General features: G+C 38.9%; 2 protein-coding genes across 4 annotated transcripts in view; one reads left to right on the forward strand and one right to left on the reverse strand.

The window, feature by feature from the left end:
- The window catches only part of LOC134754371 (Krueppel-like factor luna), a 111,051-nt gene that overhangs the window by 33,267 nt on the left and 57,660 nt on the right, over window positions 1-20,124 (forward strand). The window lies entirely within an intron of this gene.
- LOC134754684 (uncharacterized) lies at window positions 327-20,019 on the reverse strand. Its single transcript, XM_063691021.1, has 5 exons — window positions 19,908-20,019; window positions 17,235-17,452; window positions 13,647-13,741; window positions 998-1,212; window positions 327-733 (listed from the first exon to the last, which is right to left on the reverse strand). The coding sequence occupies exons 1-5, from the start codon at window positions 20,017-20,019 to the stop codon at window positions 327-329; spliced, it is 1,047 nt and encodes a 348-aa protein (XP_063547091.1).

Genomic DNA, 20,124 nt, shown 5'->3' on the forward strand with positions numbered 1-20,124 from the left:
TATTAGAGTGTTCGCGGTTATAGCCCTGCCATCAAGATATATATGTATTATAAGGTAGTGAAATAGTCTTTGAAAACTGACAGTGTTGCAACGTGGTATTGTTTGCCTGTATGCATCACATTTATTTATGCATACGGATAAGAAATATTAATAAATTATATTATATTTTATTTAAAACATATTACTACCTATTTCTTATATAGTTGTTGTCAAGTAGCATGCATCTTACAAATATGTTTATGTGTTAAAAGGATAATACAATACAAGTATACTAAGCTAATAGTTTTGTACATGCGAACGGAAATAAAACCTATACTAATATTAAATTATATTTTACTTAATTGCCAAGTAAGGGCTCCCACATCACTAGAAAAGTATTTACAGAATTCATTTCTTATGTTAACTGGGTTTGTCGAGGATATATAATTTGTTGAATGATGTAAATCTGAAAAACCGTCGTGAATCAGTAGTTCTTCAGATGGTTTAATTCCATCTCTACTAATAACAAAATTGTGAATAACACCACATGCCTTTATGATATCTGTTGCAAAGTTATATTGGACATTCAATGGTCGGTGAAAAATGCGCCACTTATTAGCTAAAATACCGAAAGTACATTCAACGTATCTTCTTGCGCGACTCAAGCGATAATTAAAAACTCTTTGTTGTATAGTCAAGTGTTTTCCTGGATATGGACGCATTATGTTATTCGTTAAAGGTAAGCCTTCGTCTGCTACAAATACATGGGGAATTGACGTCTGAGAACCAGGTAACGGCTTTGGTGCTGGTACGGGAAGCTGGCCTTGTTGTAATAATTCATTCAGTTTTGTATTGTGAAAAACCGTTGAATCACATTCCTTGCCGTAAGCTCCTATGTCCACATATACAAATCTGTAATTGGAATCAACAAGCGCCAGCAAGACTATAGAGTTGTAGCCTTTATAGTTGAAAAAAAGAGAGCCACTGTGATCGGGACTACAAATTCGAATGTGTTTACCATCCAGGGCCCCAATACAATTGGGGAAGTTAGTGTTTTTAAAAAACTCGTCCGCGATTTGTTCTAGTAGATTTTTTGTTATACTAGGTATACCTTTACCTAGAAGGCTTTTCCATATAGCTTGACAGACTTCTCTAACTATTTTTCCAATTGTACTTCTTCCACGATATTCTGTAAATTCCATATCTCTGAATGTGTTCCCAGTCGCCAAAAACCTGAAAATAAATATTTCATAGGTTACATATATATGTATGCATATTATTGCATATACAAGTTAATAGTTACGCAGCCATACAAAGTGACAACAACCATGCAGTAAATTTATATATGTATATTATTTTATTGTAAGTTTGTTATTAATTATATGGTTGGTTTTAATAGATACCCAAATGTGTATTAAAGTTTAAATGACATAAGTAGGAAACAAATAGTCGGACAATTAATATAAAACTTTATCAGACAATCTCGCGGTCACGTATTAATGTAAATATTAAAATGCCATTTGAGTGACAGATACCGTTGAGATGGTTTGAGTCACTCAAGAAACAAAAACAAAGTTAATGAACGTTGTATGCAACAATTTCCAGTTTGACTAATAAAATTTCCTATTACATATTATAAGTAGAGTTAGATCAAGAAAAGTCTGCAACGATTTTGATAGCATACCTACGCAGTGCAAGTGTTATTTATACGACATATTTTCATAGAAGTTTGCTGAATCAGAGATGTTTTTTTTTTACAATGTAAAATGTTTTAAATGAACTTTATTTTTTAGGAAACGAGGTGATAAAAAAGTGGAAAAACCTCAAAGATAATTTTACATGATACTCAAAAAGGCTTGAAAGCTTAAATAAATCGGGCGCTGGTGTGACGAGAGTAAAAAAATACCATTTCTACAAGCAACTAATGGTTTAAAAAAAAATGCTGCAAATTTAACTGACTCGAGCATAGACGAGGACCAAGAAAGTGACGAAGATGGCCAGACAAATGAAACTACAAGCAGATCTCGGTACCAGCCTTGTTCTCGGAAAAGGAAAACGATCGACCAATTTGAGTCCGATATACTTCAGGCCTTAAAAGAGACAGAAAATAGACCTTAGATTTCTTACCTTATTGTTATTCCCAACATCTCCAGACGGGTCTTCTAAATATGTGTTTCTTCTTTATTAGAGGCGATATTTTCCTTAAAAGTTCTTCAAAACACGACACAGACATTCGAAAATTGTTATGAAATTTATTTTCAGTCATCTTCAATGCCTCGTATTTTCTTTTGAAATGATATCCATCATCATTCATGACATGAAGACATGGGTTTACCCAAAATTTTCTTTTCAATTGCTTCTTATTTCTGCGCCTTCTTAATAACAGTCAAACACTGGTAGTCGAATTCTTTACTACTTATGCAGCGCGGCGCCGCATGCGGTGCCGCGACGACGGACGCGGCACCGCAAGTCGCACCGCCAAATTTTTGCGTTGCGGCGGGCGGCACCGCGCGCGGCGACGCACGACGCACCGCAAAATTTTGCGTTGCGGCGGGCGACGCCGCGCACCGTTTTGCGGTACCGCGCGCGGCGTCGCACGACGCAACGCCAGATTTTGCGTTGCGGTGAGCGGCGCCGCAGATTTCTGCGTTGCGGCGGCGGCAACGCAAAACGCGCCGCGTTGCGTCGGCGACGTCGCACCGCGTACATGTGGCCAGGCCCTAACAGGGGGCCCATTTTTGAATTTCGCGTATTTCGTTCAATAATATCTCCACTACTAGGCATTTAAATTCTACTAGTAGAATTAAAAACGAGTGGTCAATACCACTAGATTCCCAATTTCTATCGTTCGTATTTAAAAAAAATTGCATTTCGCCTTTTTTCATCGATTTTCGAGTGAGGAAATCGAGCGATCGAAATTCAAAAATCGGCTCCCAGTTTGCAAACCAGTCAAACCTGTCCGCACAAGAGTTATGAATATGAAGTCATTTCTATACATCGCGAATACCTGATTGTTGCCGAAAGTGGATGGCGTTCGTTGTTTTATTTTTAATTTTTTAACGTTGCTGTCATTGAGAACCTCATGTAAATGTAGCATTAGAGCGTTTTCACATTGTCCGATCCGATATCGGATGTCGGAAGGAAGTAAAATGCAAGTTATATGTTTCTCTGTATTTATTTACGCATTTAATAAATAATTATTACTAAAAATGATAAACAACGGAAATAAGGCGGACGGCACTCTCCTGTAGCTGTTTTTGTCATAGGCGCCTTCCGACATCCGATATCGGAAAGGCGCTACCGATAAATTCGGCCATGTCGGTTGTCGGAGCCCCGTCAGCTGTCGGACCAATAATATTTGTTTGTGTGTGTATATGTAGGGCTTGTAGGCATAATGCTTGTTCAGCGTGCGTGACCGCTAAAGCCGGCGGCGGCGCCCGGGCCTCCCCCGTGGCCTGACTACGCGGATGTAGGATCCTACATCCGATATGGGATCGGACAATGTGAAAACGCTCTTGGGGGGGCCTCCATTATTTACGTGGGGCGTTAATTATGCAGGGTAACGATACAACTGGAAATACTTAAATGAAAATAAGACATTATTGTGATTTTTACATTATAGCCAACTTTATCCTGTTAAGCTTTTGGGTAAGAGTCTGCCCTTGCAAATGTACATAGTTCCCATGTGTTTTTTTTAATGTCATTTGCAAAACTATCCTATGTCCTTCTCCGGGCCTCACACTATCTCCATACCAAATTTTATCTAAATTTGTTCAGCGGTTTAAGTATGAAGAGGTAACAGACAGACAGACAGAGTGACTTTTGTATTTATAATAGGTATTTTGTAGGTATTCTGAAAAGCATAGTGTATAATTGTCAAAATTCTACGTTTCTTCTTACGTCCCACGTCTAAACATTAGTAAACGATCAAAAGAAAAAACACTAATCAAAGTTGGGAGAACATAAAAAATACCATTGGAATTTTCGAGTCACCTGTATTAAAACCGCCTTACTTCAATGTGTGCTCAACAGAAATTGAACTTTATTACTAAGGTATTAAAGTTAATATTCAATTGATGATTATTATACTTAAAGCGTTTTCGCTCTGAGAGTCGACTTACACCGAGTCCTTTAGATCGAGTCAAGCCAATTTAAATTTTACTACATACGTAATGAGGCTGGTTTTAGATCGACTAACGCGTGGCTCCTGATATAATTAATTCAAACAGATATGTTGAGGGTTAATTTGATTTTATGATCAAGTATTTATGGAGAATATTTGATATATCCATTAAAGGAGAAGAAGTGTTTGTTAATTATCTCTATGCGGGTAATAGTGAACCTAGTCACGTCAAAAATATCGATACGGACCGAGAGATTAGATGCTAGAGGGGGGCTAACAGAAATGTGTACTTTTTAGGGTTCTGTACCCAAATGGTAAAAACGGGACCCTGACATAAGACTCCGCTGTCCGTCTGTCTGTCACCAGGCTGTATCTCATGAACCGTGATAGCTAGCAAGTTGAAATTTTCACAGATATATTTCTGTTGCCGCTATAACAATAAATACTAAAAGCCGGACAAGTGCAAGTCTGACTCTCCCACAGAGGGTTCCGTACTGTTTAGTATTTGTTGTTACAATAGCGGCAACAGAAACACATCATCTGTGAAAATTTCAACTGTCTAACTATCACGGTTCATGAGATACAGCCTGGTGACAGACGGACGGACAGCGGATTTCTACTAATAGTGTCCCGTTTTTACCCTTTGGGTTAAGTTACTCGTCGCCGCACGTTATGCTCCTCGTCATGCCCACCGCTCCCTATTTTGTCGGTTTTTTAGCGCGAGTCAAAGGACCTGTGTGTGGGTGTGGCCAGAAAGGGCAACATATCGCGGCAGCGCGAGTAGCAGAGCCAGGAGCTGCGTGAGGAGAATAGTGCGAGGGTTTTTTTTTGTCTTACGTAGGCGAACAACTCGCGAACGCGAAGCGGCGCGGCGGGCCCACGGCGTTCGCAACGAGATCGCCCACGTAGGGCACTTCTATAGGTATTAAAGGATTGATTCACCGCGCGCCGATTCGCGTTCGCATGTTGTTCGCCTATGTCGTACGTTGCGTTAGCGTTGCAACACTAATCGTGTTAAATACGCAACTCACGACTTGACCACGAAAACAGGACTCTTTTATGGATGATATTTATAAATATCCTTGGCGAATGAGCAACAGAGGTCAAACAAAAGGAATTTAATATTTTTTTACAAAAATAAAGTTAATCTCTGCCCTCGAGCATTGGCCCATAAATTCAAATGCCTCCTCTACACGTTGGGCCTGATATCATACTGGAACACTAAGGTGGGCCAGCGTGTAGAGAGGGTAGTGGGTGTCGGATGGCTTATGGCGATGGGATGGCCACGGTGTCGGTTTTTCGTCCGCACATCAAAGGTGGGCCAGCGATGGTGCGTAAGCATCTACACGCGGCCCATTCCAGAGTCCATCCTCCTCCGTACAACGTGTAGCGTCTTACGTGGCGATGCTGACTGTCCAGATCTAGTAGCACAAATTATTAAGATCGCTATCCCCTTTGTGCCCAGAATTCCCCTGAGGCCGCGAGCTCATAATCTCTTGTCAGTCCCAACCACTCGAACTGTAGCGCACGGAAACTCCGGCCGTGCGAGCCCTGAGACTGTTGAAGTCGCTTTTGTTATGGGCACCAGAAAGTGAGATTTTTGCAACTTCTTAGGCGAATATATGTGAAGATTCAGCTTCTATTGGTTACTCTAATTATTACTTATACACCAATGGAGGTACTTGCAGGTACTCTGACTTGACTGATACTTCACGATGTGTCCTCTTTGACTGCCTCGATCCAAGTGAACGAGTCTCACGAGCCAGTCGAATTGGCTTTCGTGCCCCACTACCTAGCTACCTACCGTGTTGCCAGGTATTTTCCCAACTACCCCGTACTTTTTTTATTCTATTTTTTTATTTTATTTATTTGGGGCATCAACAGCAATACAAAAATTAATACAAATCATAGTGAGCAGAAAACATAGCCAATAACAGATGTCCACAAAAGTACAATTAACATGCAATAACTAAGTGGAAACACAAAAAAAAAAGAAGGGAGTAAAAAAGCATTCTATACAAACTAGATATGGCTTGCATAACATGTGTACGTGTGTGTTTTGAGTGATTGTGTGTGCGTGTTCGTGTGTGTGTGTATGTGACTGTGACTGAGTGTGTAATGGAAGACGGAAAGATTAAGGTGTGTAATTATTTACCTAGTTAGATTTCGTCAATTGTCGTTATTTTTGGATTTCAGTAGCAGTGACTGAACTCGTTTTTTTAAAGTTGGTTTTGTGCAGTCGAACAAGTCGATACTACTAAATTGTTTATTATAAAGTTTTAGAATACGATATATGGGCGAATTTTGAGCATAGTTGGTATGAACTCTGGGTAGACTAAACAGGCAGCGCTCGGAATTACGAGTTCTAATAGATGGCACTGAGAAATTGATCTCCGACAGCAAAGAAGGACTGTCAATGCGACCTGAGAGTATATCATATAGTGCAGTGATGTCTAATAATACTCTTCTATTCTGGAGACTCAAAAAGTGGTGACGAATACATCTGGACTCGTAGTCGGTATCCCATTGCCTAATACGGTACTAATCGGGGTAACGCAATGATGTTGCCACATTCTAATTATTATTCAACTGCTATTTGTCATGTAAACATAAATAAATCATGACATATATGTCGGACATGTCTGGCGTACTGTGAAACTCTTGATGTCACTTGAAATTGTTTTGTGGTCACTTCTTGTATATACTTTTCCTTTTTCATTTATTTGTATAGTGCATTAGTTTTGCTGTAACGCTGTACAAATTTTGTATTTAACAATAAATAAATAGTGCGTGCTCTCAACCTACGCATGGCCATCTCGCTGGTCCATCGCTGGGCCATCGTGTAGAGGAGCCATAAAACCTATCGAAGAATGTTTGCTTATAATAATTTGCAGAACTAAGATTTCACTCCCACATTCGATTTACGAACAAAAAGTATTGTTTTTTCCCTAAAGTGGCGATTATGCATAACCTACGGTTTTAAATATAAGTAGGTATGTACCTACGTATATACTTTTTCGACTGTGTTTAATTAATTGGGGTTGGTTTTTTAGTTAGGTGAAGAAAAAATATGTTCTTCTCATTGAAATAACGACTTTGGCAAATTTCTAAGATAAGAACTAAATTCAAACTTATTTTTGACATCAGTTTTACATTTTATTCGAATTTTGTTATTAATTAAGTATTTTTCAAGTTCTAATATTGTCCAGAGGGCAAGTAAGTCTAACTTATTACATTAACTCCATTAAATCCTTACATACTACAAACTAAACCCTAACACAGTGATACATACAAAAAACACCCGGCCAAGTGCGAGTCGGACTCGCGCACCGAGGGTTCCGTACTTTTTAGGGTTCCGTACCCAAAGGGTAAGAACGGGACCCTATTACTAAGACTCCGCTGTCCGTCTGTCCGTCCGTCTGTCTGTCTGTCACCAGGCTGTATCTCATGAACCGTGATAGCTAGACAGTTGAAGTTTTCACAGATGATTATTTCTGTTGCCGCAGACGAACAGACGGACAGCGGAGTCTTAGTAATAGGGTCCCGTTTTTACCCTTTGGGTACGGAACCCTAAAAACTAACCCTATTGCTGCCCGAGTCATCGTTCCCAAGACAGGCCGCATTCCCTCTTTGCAGCGCTAAGCTTAGTCAAACTACGTGCACTACAGAATATCTCATAAAAGCTACCCCCGGGGGTTAGAGGTGGCGAGATATTGGCAAAAGTATTATTTAAGATGATCCCTTCACACAATAAGAAGAAGAAGTTCTAATATAAATCCTTTTAACTAAGTCATGTCATACCTACTGTCCGCGCGCGAATTCCGTGCACAGCTGAGGAATGTTAGGAATGTTGGGCGTCATGACAGAGTAATGTCATTTTGTACGCACGGGCGCGGCGCACACCCCCCCCACTTCCTCGACCTCCGAATGCACGGAATTGGCGCGCGGACAGTATAATTTCATTCGCGCGTGCATTTTGCATGTACTTGTCCGTACCGTACATGTATTGGCGAAATAAAGCGGGACGCACGGGCGATTGGTAACCAAATGAATTAATTTTGACATCAAAATCTGTTTTATTTAGACTCCTAGGCTTGTAAGGTCAACAGGAATTAACATACAAGATATATACAGTGGTACTACGTAAACGAAATTAATAACTAGCTTAAATCTAAAATAGGCCCTTGAGGCATTGTACCAAGGATGCTGGCGGCATTTCCTCGCTGTATCGCAATGCTGATACGTTGTGCGAGGAAGCCGCCAGCTCTTCGGTATAGGAATTTGATTTATGAGTTTTATGAATTTCATATATTGTCACATATACAAGGCACGACATGATACAGAAATATAATTAGTTATAATTACTTACAAGTGGCTCTGTGAGTTGTACAGTCGCCATCAGATATATCGGAGCGGCCGAGGTGCTCAAAAATATCTGAACACGCACTTAAGGCGGTTCCCTGAGCCAGAAGGCGAAAAATCCCTTTACATGATCATGTTTTTCTAAGAGGCGTTGATATTAGTAGACGTGGAAAAAATATATGTAGTTCTTGACTATATTATCTTTAATAACATATCTTCCGATACACGAATTATGACACTTCGCTCGATACAATTAATTCCCAAAGTAACCTCTAACTTTTAATCAAACTTTACTCGGTTATTTATTATGTGATACTATAAACATAAAAAGAAGAAAAAACAATATTAAATTAAATAGTAATTTCATAGCTTTCGAATTTCGATATTGTAAGGTAACGTTTTTAAAATAAATAAAAATCGACAAAATTTGATCTGTGAATGAAATCTGAACACGCACTCTAACGCCTTGACAATAGAGGCGTGTTCAGATATTTGTGAGCACCTTGGCCGCTCCGATATATCTGATGGCGACTGTACCCCTAGTATAAATTTCATTAGATAAGGCCTGACACTCTTTGATAGAGAAATATAGTCTTATTGCGATTCCTATAAGAGGAAAGAGAAAATAGTGCCATGCTTTGTTTTTATCACCGACCGGGCATTTTTTCATGGTCGGGTTATGGCATCATAGCAAGGAGGCGATGGCGAAATACCGAAATTTATAAGTGAAAGAGAAAAAGGATTATGCTGCCATACATGAAACTGTTAATACATCAATTTGTCTTTCTCTTACCCCTGCTGGTCGCTCGGTTTCATGTCTATAACTACTTGTATAAACTATGTCTATGGTTAAGTGTCATTTTGTATGGGATTTTGAGTTTCCGAAACGTCCCGCTTGGCGCGCTGTTCAAAATCCCATATAAAAATAGACATAACGCAAACCCGAACGCTCGTCACGCTATCGAATGGAGTATAGGGGTTCTGTAGTTCTGTAGACCTCGAGATGACTGCCATTTTCAAAAATTTCCAAAAACAAACTCGTGGGCAGAAGCTAATTTTTAGGGTTCCGTACCCAAAGGGTAAAAACGGGACCCTATTACTAAGACTCCGCTGTCTGTCTGTCTGTCTGTCCGTCTGTCACCAGGCTGTATCTAATGAACCGTGATAGCTAGAAAGTTGAAATTTTCACAGATGATGTATTTCTATTGCCGCTATAACAACAAATACTAAAAACAGAATAAAGTTAATATTTAAGTGGGGTAATACAACAACCGTGTTTTTTTTGCGTTTTGGTACGGAACCCTTCGTGTGCGAGTCCGACTCGCACTTGGCCGGTTTTCGGAGCTTATCTAGCAATAATAACCTTTTCTCAGCTTAGCTAAGAGAAGATTAAAAGAAAATACCAAGTTAAAAATAAAGTTATATAATAGCCAGCTAAGCCGATCTTTCCTCCTTTGCAGCTAAAACTTTATAGCTGAAACACTTTATTGTTTGAAAATAATGTAGGCTATTTTCAGTCAAGCTATATTTACCTAAGAGGGGGCGTAAAGCGTAAATTAAAAAGCATAAAAAGATATGGCGTCGCGCGGGTTTTTACCTTTCGTCTCACTTTCTCTGATAGTAAAATTTAGCTCGTCAGATCTCACTCGCTCGTCTATATTTACTAGTTATTTTATGCTAAAATTATATAGCCATACGATATACCACGGGACCCTATTGCTAAGACTCCACTCTCCGTCTGTCTGTCTGTCCGTCTGTCTATCACCAGGCTGTATCTCGTGAACCGTGATAGCTAGAAAGTTGAAATTTTCACAGATGATGTATTTCTATTGCCGCTATAACAACAAATACTAAAACCAGAATAAAATAAATATTTAACTGGGGCTCCCATACAACAAACGTAATTTTTTGCCGTTTTTTGCGTAATGGTACGGAACCCTTCGTGCGCGAGTCCGATTCGCACGTGGCAAGTTTTTTTTATCGAGCCAACTAATCCAACCTTTTAGGAGCCCCGGCAAGCTCGGTTCTCCATACAAATCTTAGTTACACTCTCATTTTAAAACGACTAGCTTGATTGCTCTGAAACTTTGTACTTACAATAGGATAAGGTATATCTAGGTCTGTAATTAGTTTATGTAGCTTCAAATATCATAGTTGAAAAAATACAGCGAAAATAAGTTTTTCATACAAAAACTTGTTTTTGCTTTATACCGTTTGTTTTATATACTAGAGCTATATAAACTAATTACAGACCTAGATATACCTCATGTCATTGTATGTGCAAAGTTTCATTACAATCCACCACGTAGTTTAAAAATGAGAACGAAACTCCGTTTGTATGGGAAGGTGAAATTCGGCCGAGCTTGCCGGGGACTTAAGGTTTTGGTTATAGTCATATATATTGGAGTTCGTCTAAGCTAACTTTACACCGATTTAAATAAAACTAAGTGAGGAAATTTCATTTAAACGTCACATTTCCATAAAAAATAGAAATTGCCACACTATCATTGTAAATGCCCCATCGGCACACAAACCTCTATAAGGTTTTGTCTACGATGAGTCTTGTAATAATTTAATAAACTGTAATTTGTTTCCTTATTTAATAAAAAAAAAACATGCAGAATTAGCTACTCTAGTATACTTGTTAGAATATTCGTGTATCATTTTTCTCGCATAGAGTAACAGCTAAGGGCCGGTTCAGACGGACTGCAAACCGCGGCAACGTCGGCGTGCAGTTCCCATACAAATTGCAGTCGGATTGTAGTCCGTCCATATCGGCCCTAACGGAAAGTAAAATAGCGTATGCAACCGATACAGAAATCGTGCTACACCGTAGAACGTTCAAATCCATACTAATATTATAAATGCGAAAGTCTTTCTGTCTGTCTGTGTGTTCCCTCTTCACGCTTAAACCGCTGAATCGATTTAGATGAAATTTGGCATAGAGATAGGTTGAGTCCCTGAGAAGGACATAGGATAGTTTTTATCCCGAAAATCATCCCGTAAGAAAGTAAAACACGGGGTGGAATTGAGTTAATTAATGAAGTGCCTGCTAATTTGTGTGCATATGCTCAAATTGAATTATTGCTATGAGATTTTTTCCAGGCGCTACTTTAGCTGGTGTTACTAAGTCCACGCAGACGAAGTCGCGGGCAGCTAGTAGAATATAAAGTGAAACTATCAACCGATAGTGCTGACTCGGGTACTGGGAGCACGGGTGCACGTTAGGAAATTACATCAATGGCTAGCTAGCGCGGTTGCACGGAGCCGGTGAGTGGGTTAACGTAAAATAGTGTGAGCGTTGCTATTAACACGCTGCTTTCACACTATTTTACGTTAACCCTTACGTAAGCGAACCAGGGTCCGGACAACCCTTTCCCCGATAAAAGCCTTTCAATGGACGTCCCTTTAAGATGGCTAACCCAGAAAAAGACGTACCAGTAGCGTTGAAAAAACTGGGAAAATTTAAAACGGCTCGTTTTTTTCTAGTTTCTTTCGAAAAAATCGATGCAAATTTCAGTTACAATACTTCCAAAAAGAAGAATAAAGCTGAAAACAACGAAGTTTTTTTTTTCAAAACTTCTGTATTTTTTAATATACTTAATTAGAAATTTAAACAGGTAGGTTAAGGTTGCATGTCTAATGTGTTTGTTTATGGCATTGACACTGTCATCAGTCATCAGTGGCATTGTGTGTGGCGTATTTAATTTTTCTGAATAAACTGGAAAAAACCGGGACTTCCGGTTCGAGCGCCATCTTGATAGTTAGCATCGTGATTAATTCTTTGTTTTTTGCTCATTAATATTGTTTAAAGTGTAATATCGATAGCTTATTATACAGTAAACTAATGTGGTAGTGTGCAGTGAATGGAGAATTAATTTTGAAGCGCGTTTAACCACCATCTTGGAGTCAACGGCCGGTAGTCCACGTGCTTCTTGTAAAGTCTAGCTATCGATTTACAAGAGCTAACAAATCACCGTACACTGTCTTGTACAACCGTACAATTTTTGTCGTTTTTAAACCTCTTAATACCTTGATACTGGCGAAATAGTCCCACTGGGCTGAAGCCATAATTTTAAAAAAAGAAGAAGAAGATGGAAAAAGCCGAAAACAACGAAATTGGGTAAAATTCCCGAAAAAAACAATGATTTTTTCCGGAATTTTCATCCCTACTTACCAGTTGGAACTGCCAGCCCATTCATTTGACTATCCCTGACCAAAAAACTTACCAAACAATAAAGCTAGCCCTTTATCAGAGCTACCCTAAAGCGAGGTTTAGACTATCAAGAACTTGCATGCAATTTACGTTACATTGCCGACTACTAAGGTAAACTGCATTCAAAAGTTTGATCAGATACCGCAATGTAACGTGAATTGCATGCAAGTTCTTCTTAAACCTCGCTTAACAATTAAGCGCTTTTTATAAAACTCTCCCTTATTATTTTAGCCAACTTTTGTATATGGCCAGTATTGATTTTTATATAACCTCTTACAATCTCCAGTAAAATAGACACTGACGATTCCGACTACACCATATCGTGGCTATACTTACTCAACGTCATATCTGCAACAATCATTTGATGGAAATGTCGCTTTTCTTTAATTCGGATTACGGGTGTTTTTGTCATCAAATGAGTGTTGCAGATACGTGGTTGAGTAAGTATAGCGGCGATATAGTAGGCGATCGTTCGCTATCGTATGCAAAGTAATGTGTGCTTTATGATCAAGGTAAATGGTTTAAATTAGCACTATTGCTTTATAATCTTACGTCCTAAAGCGTTAATCACTTGGGAGTTGAGCTCTTATGGATCCACTATAGAGTGCATTCAGTGGAATGCCTCAGATTCCTGGCCCTGTATGATTACAGTACGTTTGACTGTTTGAAATAGTATTGGAAATACCGCGGGAATATACATGCATACTGCATAGGTACGCCTTGTGTCTGAATCAGTCCATACAGATTAGTTTAGTACATTGTGTATAAGGGCGGTAAACAAGAATTTACGAACGAGGTTTTCACACAATGTTTATCATCACACTTGTGAGGAAAAAAGGGGCAAAAAAAAACTTCTGCCTAATTTCGGGTCCAAATTTAAGATTTACGGACCGCATCGCTTAGCAAGTGTGATGAAAATAGTTATTTGTTGCAGCCAAATAATTTAATTTCCGGCCCATTTCGTACCATTCTGACGCAGCTACGTAGGCGAACAACACGCGAAAGCCATGCGAAACGATGCGCTCTCTCAATCTCTCCGCTTCGCGTTCGCGCGTGTACGCCTACGTGAGACGCAGTGTTAGAATCAGGCCATGTGTTAATAAACACACATTTTGCCAAGCTAGTTTTTAGCACCTCTCTTAATACGCAAACGTGCTTCAATATTCCCATTTTTACTTGCATTTTCATATTCACCAGCTCTTACCGATAAACCAACACAAACCTGCGACCATTAAAATCCCTTTCGCCTTTCACTTAAAGTTGCATTTTGCATGTCCAAGCGCATGTCGCTTGTAAATATCACTTTACGCCTCTGAATTTCCACACCGCAGCTATGCATCAATCAATTTGACACCCTATTCCCGCCGACTTTGTGTTCAATATTCATTACCGGTGGAATCCATTTAGTTTTGTGGACATTAACACTATTATGTATGCAATGCAGAGGGCCTACCGCGAACATTAACGTTCGCAAGTTGCGGGCATATTTTGTAAGTGTAAATATGCGTAATAAATTAATTAAAAGTATTTAAAATAATGCCCAGCATCACGTGACTGCAAAAGCAAATCGGAGCGCGTGACGTCACGGTGTGAGAAACACGCACAGACAAGTTGTCAAACCTGGTGGTCCTCTGGCACTGACAGCTGTTTGTTTATCACATCGTTACGTCATCAAGATCACGTGACAGCTTGGAGCGTTTTTGCGCGAAAAGTAAACACTGAAGTCACTAAACTAATTAAAGTCGATTTTTTAATAAACATTAAAAAAAATGCAATAATAACGTGTCTCTATAAAATGAAAACAGTTCTAAAAAATTGTCAGCAATGTCAGCATCTTTATTAAGGACCTGCTGAAACAAGAGTATTGTATCCATCGTAATTTATGAATGATGTGTGAAATATGTATGTATTTGTTATGTATGTACAGGTTGGGCCAGTGATAAATTCTCTTTTCGTCTCGACCTCTTTCGTTTGTTACATTAAATCTTTATATTTTATAAATAATACCTACTACTAGTCACTTGCCTATGTTATACAATTCTATATTCTAAATACAATAAAATATAATGTGCAACTAGAATCTTTATGCATGCAAAGGAAATATTAAAAATAGACTTAATTATGGTGGAATAAAGGCTATTTTTATTTTTTATTTTATTAAATTCTCTTAAAAAATTTTACATCTCTGTTTAGCCCTATGGTTGACTGGCAGAGAATGGCTCTAGGAGTTAAGTTCGCCATCTGTACATTTTTATAAATATTTTGTGCAATGAAGTTTAAATAAATAAATAAATAAATAATAAGAGTAAAAACATATACTATTAGGACACTTGTGCGTTAAAATTTTGCTAGTTGGGATGGTAACTCCAGGTTCAACCGGTTAACCCCTTGTTAGTGTATGGTCCAAGTGGCCCTTAAAGATATTGCAAAAGCACACGTTTATGTTTTGGAGTAAACGTCCTCAAAAACGGTGTAAATTATGCGCCATTGTACAGTCAAGGGCATAAATATATACCCAAATGTATTCATTTCCAAAGTTTCAATAATATGCTCTTACACCTTAGACAATAAAGTCGTGTTCACATATTTTTGAGCCATTTGTCTGGATCGATATTTTTGCCTTCGGCTGTACGCTATCGGAGGCCATACGTAAAGCAGTTGTGAAACAGAATTCATATTTCAATATTTTCAATCGGGTCATTTTACTTTTTACTGCAGGTTTTTGTGTACCCACTAAACGTGATTTTTTTGCTGTTTTTTTCCGTAATGGTACGGAAACCTTCGTGCGCGAGTCCGATTCGCACTTGGCCGATTTTTAAATTATAATATCAATACTAGCGATCCGCCTCGGCTTCGCACGGGTGCAATGCTGATGTATTATACCAAAGAGGATATAATAAGATAGAGCGGTACTGTCATAGTAAATTTTGTAACCACTGTAAATTCACTACCCTCTATCGACATACTTTAAAACAAAAAATTAAGATTTATAAAAATACGTTAAAATGTATTTAAATATGGATAAATGATTTTTTTTATTTGCATTAATAATTTTTATATGATTTTGACCCATGTTCTTTCACTGATATGCGTTAAAATTATAAATAACAAACGAAACCATCAACGCGCTCTATACGAGAGAAGGCCAAACCTAGTGGCGCCATCTGAACGAGAATCAAATTTTCTTGATTTTCGAGGCACGTTTTTTCCTTAGACTGTATCCATCTATCTACGTCATATAAACCTTCCTCTTGAATCACTACCTATTAAAAAAACGCATTAAAATCCGTTGCGTAGTTTTAAAGATCTAAGCATACATAGGGACAGACAAGATCCATCCAAACAGCAGAAAGCGTCTTTGTTTTATATGTATGTACTATGTAGTGATAAAGTATGTTTTAACAAGTTGTCTTTGTGAGTAAAAGAGCTGGGGCGGTACCAAAGTTGCATATCTGCATACTTCAGGCTATAAATTCTAAAAATAAAAAGCCAAAGTGCAAATAAAGGGGCCTATTCTGTGCTTATCATTTTTCAGTAGCGTAAGTTAAAACGGATTACGAATATAAAAATTTCAAGGTTGTTTGAAATCGTAAAAACCTGCAGTAAAAAGTAGAATGACCCAATCCTTATATAAATATTTTTTTTTCGTTTTTTTTTTCTTTTAAATTAAATATTCTTGTTCTTAAGATCGCCTTTTCCGTTTAACATTTAGGTAAACTTCAGAGTATGGGTAGATGAAAGCTTTTTTGAAATGCTTGATGTCATACCGGCTGTACACTGCCGAGACCGAGTGTGTACATACTGCTTACACAGTATACAGTACATATGTATACAGTAGTACTACGTAAACGAAATCAATAACTAGTTTATATCTAAAATAGGCTATTAAGGCATTGTACCAAGGATGCTGGCGGCATTTCCTCGCTGTATCACAATGCTGATACGTTGTACGAGGAAGCCGCCAGCTCTTCGGTCACCAGTTACGTCAACCAGACGCTTCGCGATTTCTGCAAACAACTTGTGCGCGCTGGGACCCCATGGACTATTAAGTTTCAACTATAAAGTTTTATTAGGAATTTATTCGTTCTTTTGATAAGAGGTCGCGATATAAATTAATGTAACTATTTAGCAGCAAAGTACGTCACCATGCAATTTATAAAAGCAACTCGAATGGCGGTGACATCAGAATCTGCGATAGCATTATCTCTGTGATAAGGACACCGAATTTATTACCGCGGCAACAAAGTATTTGTAAACATTTTTGTTGGCTTCGTGTTTGGCATAGTTTTTAGGGTTCCGTACCCAAAGGGTTTAATGTAATATTTATTTAAATTTATTTTTATTTATTTGTCCTAAACATTTTTTCTCTTTTCGAACTTGTATGACTATTGGATTAATGCTTCTATTTCCTAATTTAAGAAACCGATTATTTTAGCGCTTAATTTGAAAGAATCTTATTTAAAAAATTAGAAACTAAAACCCGTTCTGAGCCATGCCGGGTCCAAAGGTCCCCATCACACTAGCAGCGTTACCCCGCTGTATGGCGATGGAGACCTGTTGGACAAGCCATGACTCAGAACGGGGATCACTCCCTTTCTCTCTGAGGCGCTTGCCAAGTTCTCGGAAGAGCTCACGCGCCTCCCGCCCCCAGGGCCCGGCAGTCTCGACGGCGACGGGCACGAAGTCATAGGTGGCTTCCAAAGCAGAGTATTTGAGGCGCTTGCTTTTGGCGGCAGTCTCTGCTGCTGAGCCTGTCGACTTAGCAGTGTGTCCTACATGGGATGCAGCAAATGTACTCACACAGGTTGCATCCCATATAAGACACCGAATATTTACCGAATACAATTTATTTTCTATCGAGCAGAAACGTCTGAGGACGATGCTATTAAGCTTGTGGGTTCCAGTCCCATCCAAGACAGTGAATTTTTTCACTTTGAATAGGGATTATAACAAAATCTAGTAAAATAGATAGCAAATGAGCAATTTATCACAATAATGTGGATATTAAAATAATATATGGAAATAATACAAAAATACAGGACTAGATGTTTCAAAAATTTAAGTTTTTTTTTTAACTTCCAAAAAGGGAAAAAGTAAGGGCACCATTCGATTCCTTACATTTTATTAGAAAAAAGATTGTACGGCAACTACCTATATATACATAAACGCAATATTTCACCGACAAAATCGCAATTTTACTTATTTTCCATTCATTCAAGATGGGCTCTCAGTGACCTTGACGTCACGTTCACTTATCGTTTTGTTTGAAGCGTTTCGCGAATGAAGTAAGACTGTTAGACTTTGACTATCATATGTGACTTTTGTATTGCTTTAAAGTTTAATGCAATGGGTCCCATATAGACATTTGATACTAAAAACAAACCTGATCGATTGATACCATTAATGAAACTTTGTCATCTACTAACTACTAATAAAATCTACTTCACCACTCAATCACCATATTTAACGAACTATTATTGTTAAGTGGTTAGTTGTTTACATAGTGAAGTGTTCCGTGCTTCCTAGAACCTTTCGAGGATTAGGCCTCGTACACAGTACACACCAAGAACATTACAAATGATCGCGGGGCGGACACGCTATACATCAAAAATAACTTGCGTTTCTATGTGTGAACGGCACGTCTGTACACGCGGCATGCGTCATTGTGTGAGTAAGTTGCTTAAAAACAGTACTGAGCGGCCGGCCACATAAAACCGGCAAACGGCCGTCAATCTGGTGTCGCGGGGCGAGGTAATTCGAGTCGGGGCGGGGCGGTACGTGGTCGTTCTGTATGATAATAATATTACTTATTCTGTGGAGTGGGTACGTACATACGTACGTACACCCTATATAGTAGTAGGAATTAAATGAAAAAACCGGACAAGTGCGAGTCGGACTCGCCCACCGAAGGTTCCGTACTTTGTAGTATTTGTTGTTATAGCGGCAACAGAAAAAAATCATCTGTGAAAATTTCAACTGTCTAGCTATCACGGTTCATGAGATACAGCCTGGTGGCAGACAGACGGACAGTGGAGTCTTAGTAATAGGGTCCCGTTTTTACCCTTTGGGTACGGGTAATTGGGTAATTTACTTTGAGGGCTTTCCAAATGAATACGGGCACCGTCACTCAACTTCAGTGATAAAAAAGAGCAAAATTAATAAAAACCTAAATTGGTTTTAATACATTGTAAACCGTGCAACTTTTACGAGGAACTTTTAAGTTGGTTTGGATGATCATTTTAGGCTGTCCTACCTCCAGTGTCATTTTGACGTGCTTTTTTGGGACACCTTGTATAGGTATATCTATTTTGTAGGAAATTTTATTTTTTGCTATTGGCCACCGACACGAGTTATTTACGAAAAACTATAAAAAGGTATCTTTAAACCCTTTATATTTTTAACACTGGATCGATTTGAACCAGGGATCGGAAACCGGTATTTTTTGTATGGGAACGAAAACGGTATTTTTTCGTTCTTTGCTAATTGTTTCATTTCTAATTGGTCAATCTAATAATGCGATGTCGTTACCTACCAATAAGTTTTTGGCAAAAATTACATTTTTCGTAAGTACAAGTTTTTATTGCTGACTGTACTTTTCTTTTCACAGACAACTAATACTCATCGAGACATCATTCTAAAAACCCCAAACACAATTAGGTAACACAAGAGTTCCTATGACCACCTCCTGTCTCCATCATCAGATCAGCTCGATGGTACCATAATATTGCATTGTCACCCGACCTACATATGTATGCAAATTTTCAGCTTCATCGGAAACCGGGAAGTGGGTCAAATTTAACTTGCAAGATTTGACCCTAAAACGAGGTTTAGACTAGCAAGAACTTGCATACAATTTTCATTACATCGCAGTATCTGATCAAACTTTTGAATGCAGTTTACCTTAATAGTCGGCAATGTAACGTAAATTGCATGCAAGTTCTTGATAGTCTAAACCTCGCTTTACAAACATGTTACATACATATTGATGATGCTCTCCTGACCGATTTCGGCCACAGCGACTGTGCTCTGGAGTAGGCAATTTTTAATTCGCGTTATTAGCGTGTAGCTGGTCCGCTCTCTAGTGCGCCCTTAGGTGGCTCACGTACCCTATCTTCTTGCTAAATACTCGAGCGCATTTTGGGCACGTCAGCGCACCACCTACATAGTTGTAGGGAATCGAGGTTGGCGGCCGAGCCTTAAGCTCATCTCGTTTCCTGTCGAGCTCACTGCGGCGTTCAGTCTCGAAATCGGTGACTCGATCGTGAATGAGGCGCCGCCACTCGGGCCGCTGCGCTGCCTTCCGCTCCCAGACCGAGGGCTGCAGTTTGCATCTCTTCATATGACTTTTCAGAACATCCTTATATCGTAAGTACTGGCCACCACTTTTACGCTTACCATTCGGGAGTTCTGAAAAGAAGATGCGCACACAACAAGAATAAAAGCT

Source organism: Cydia strobilella, chromosome Z (assembly GCF_947568885.1).
Source record: "Cydia strobilella chromosome Z, ilCydStro3.1, whole genome shotgun sequence".
NCBI classification, from domain to species: domain Eukaryota; kingdom Metazoa; phylum Arthropoda; class Insecta; order Lepidoptera; family Tortricidae; genus Cydia; species Cydia strobilella.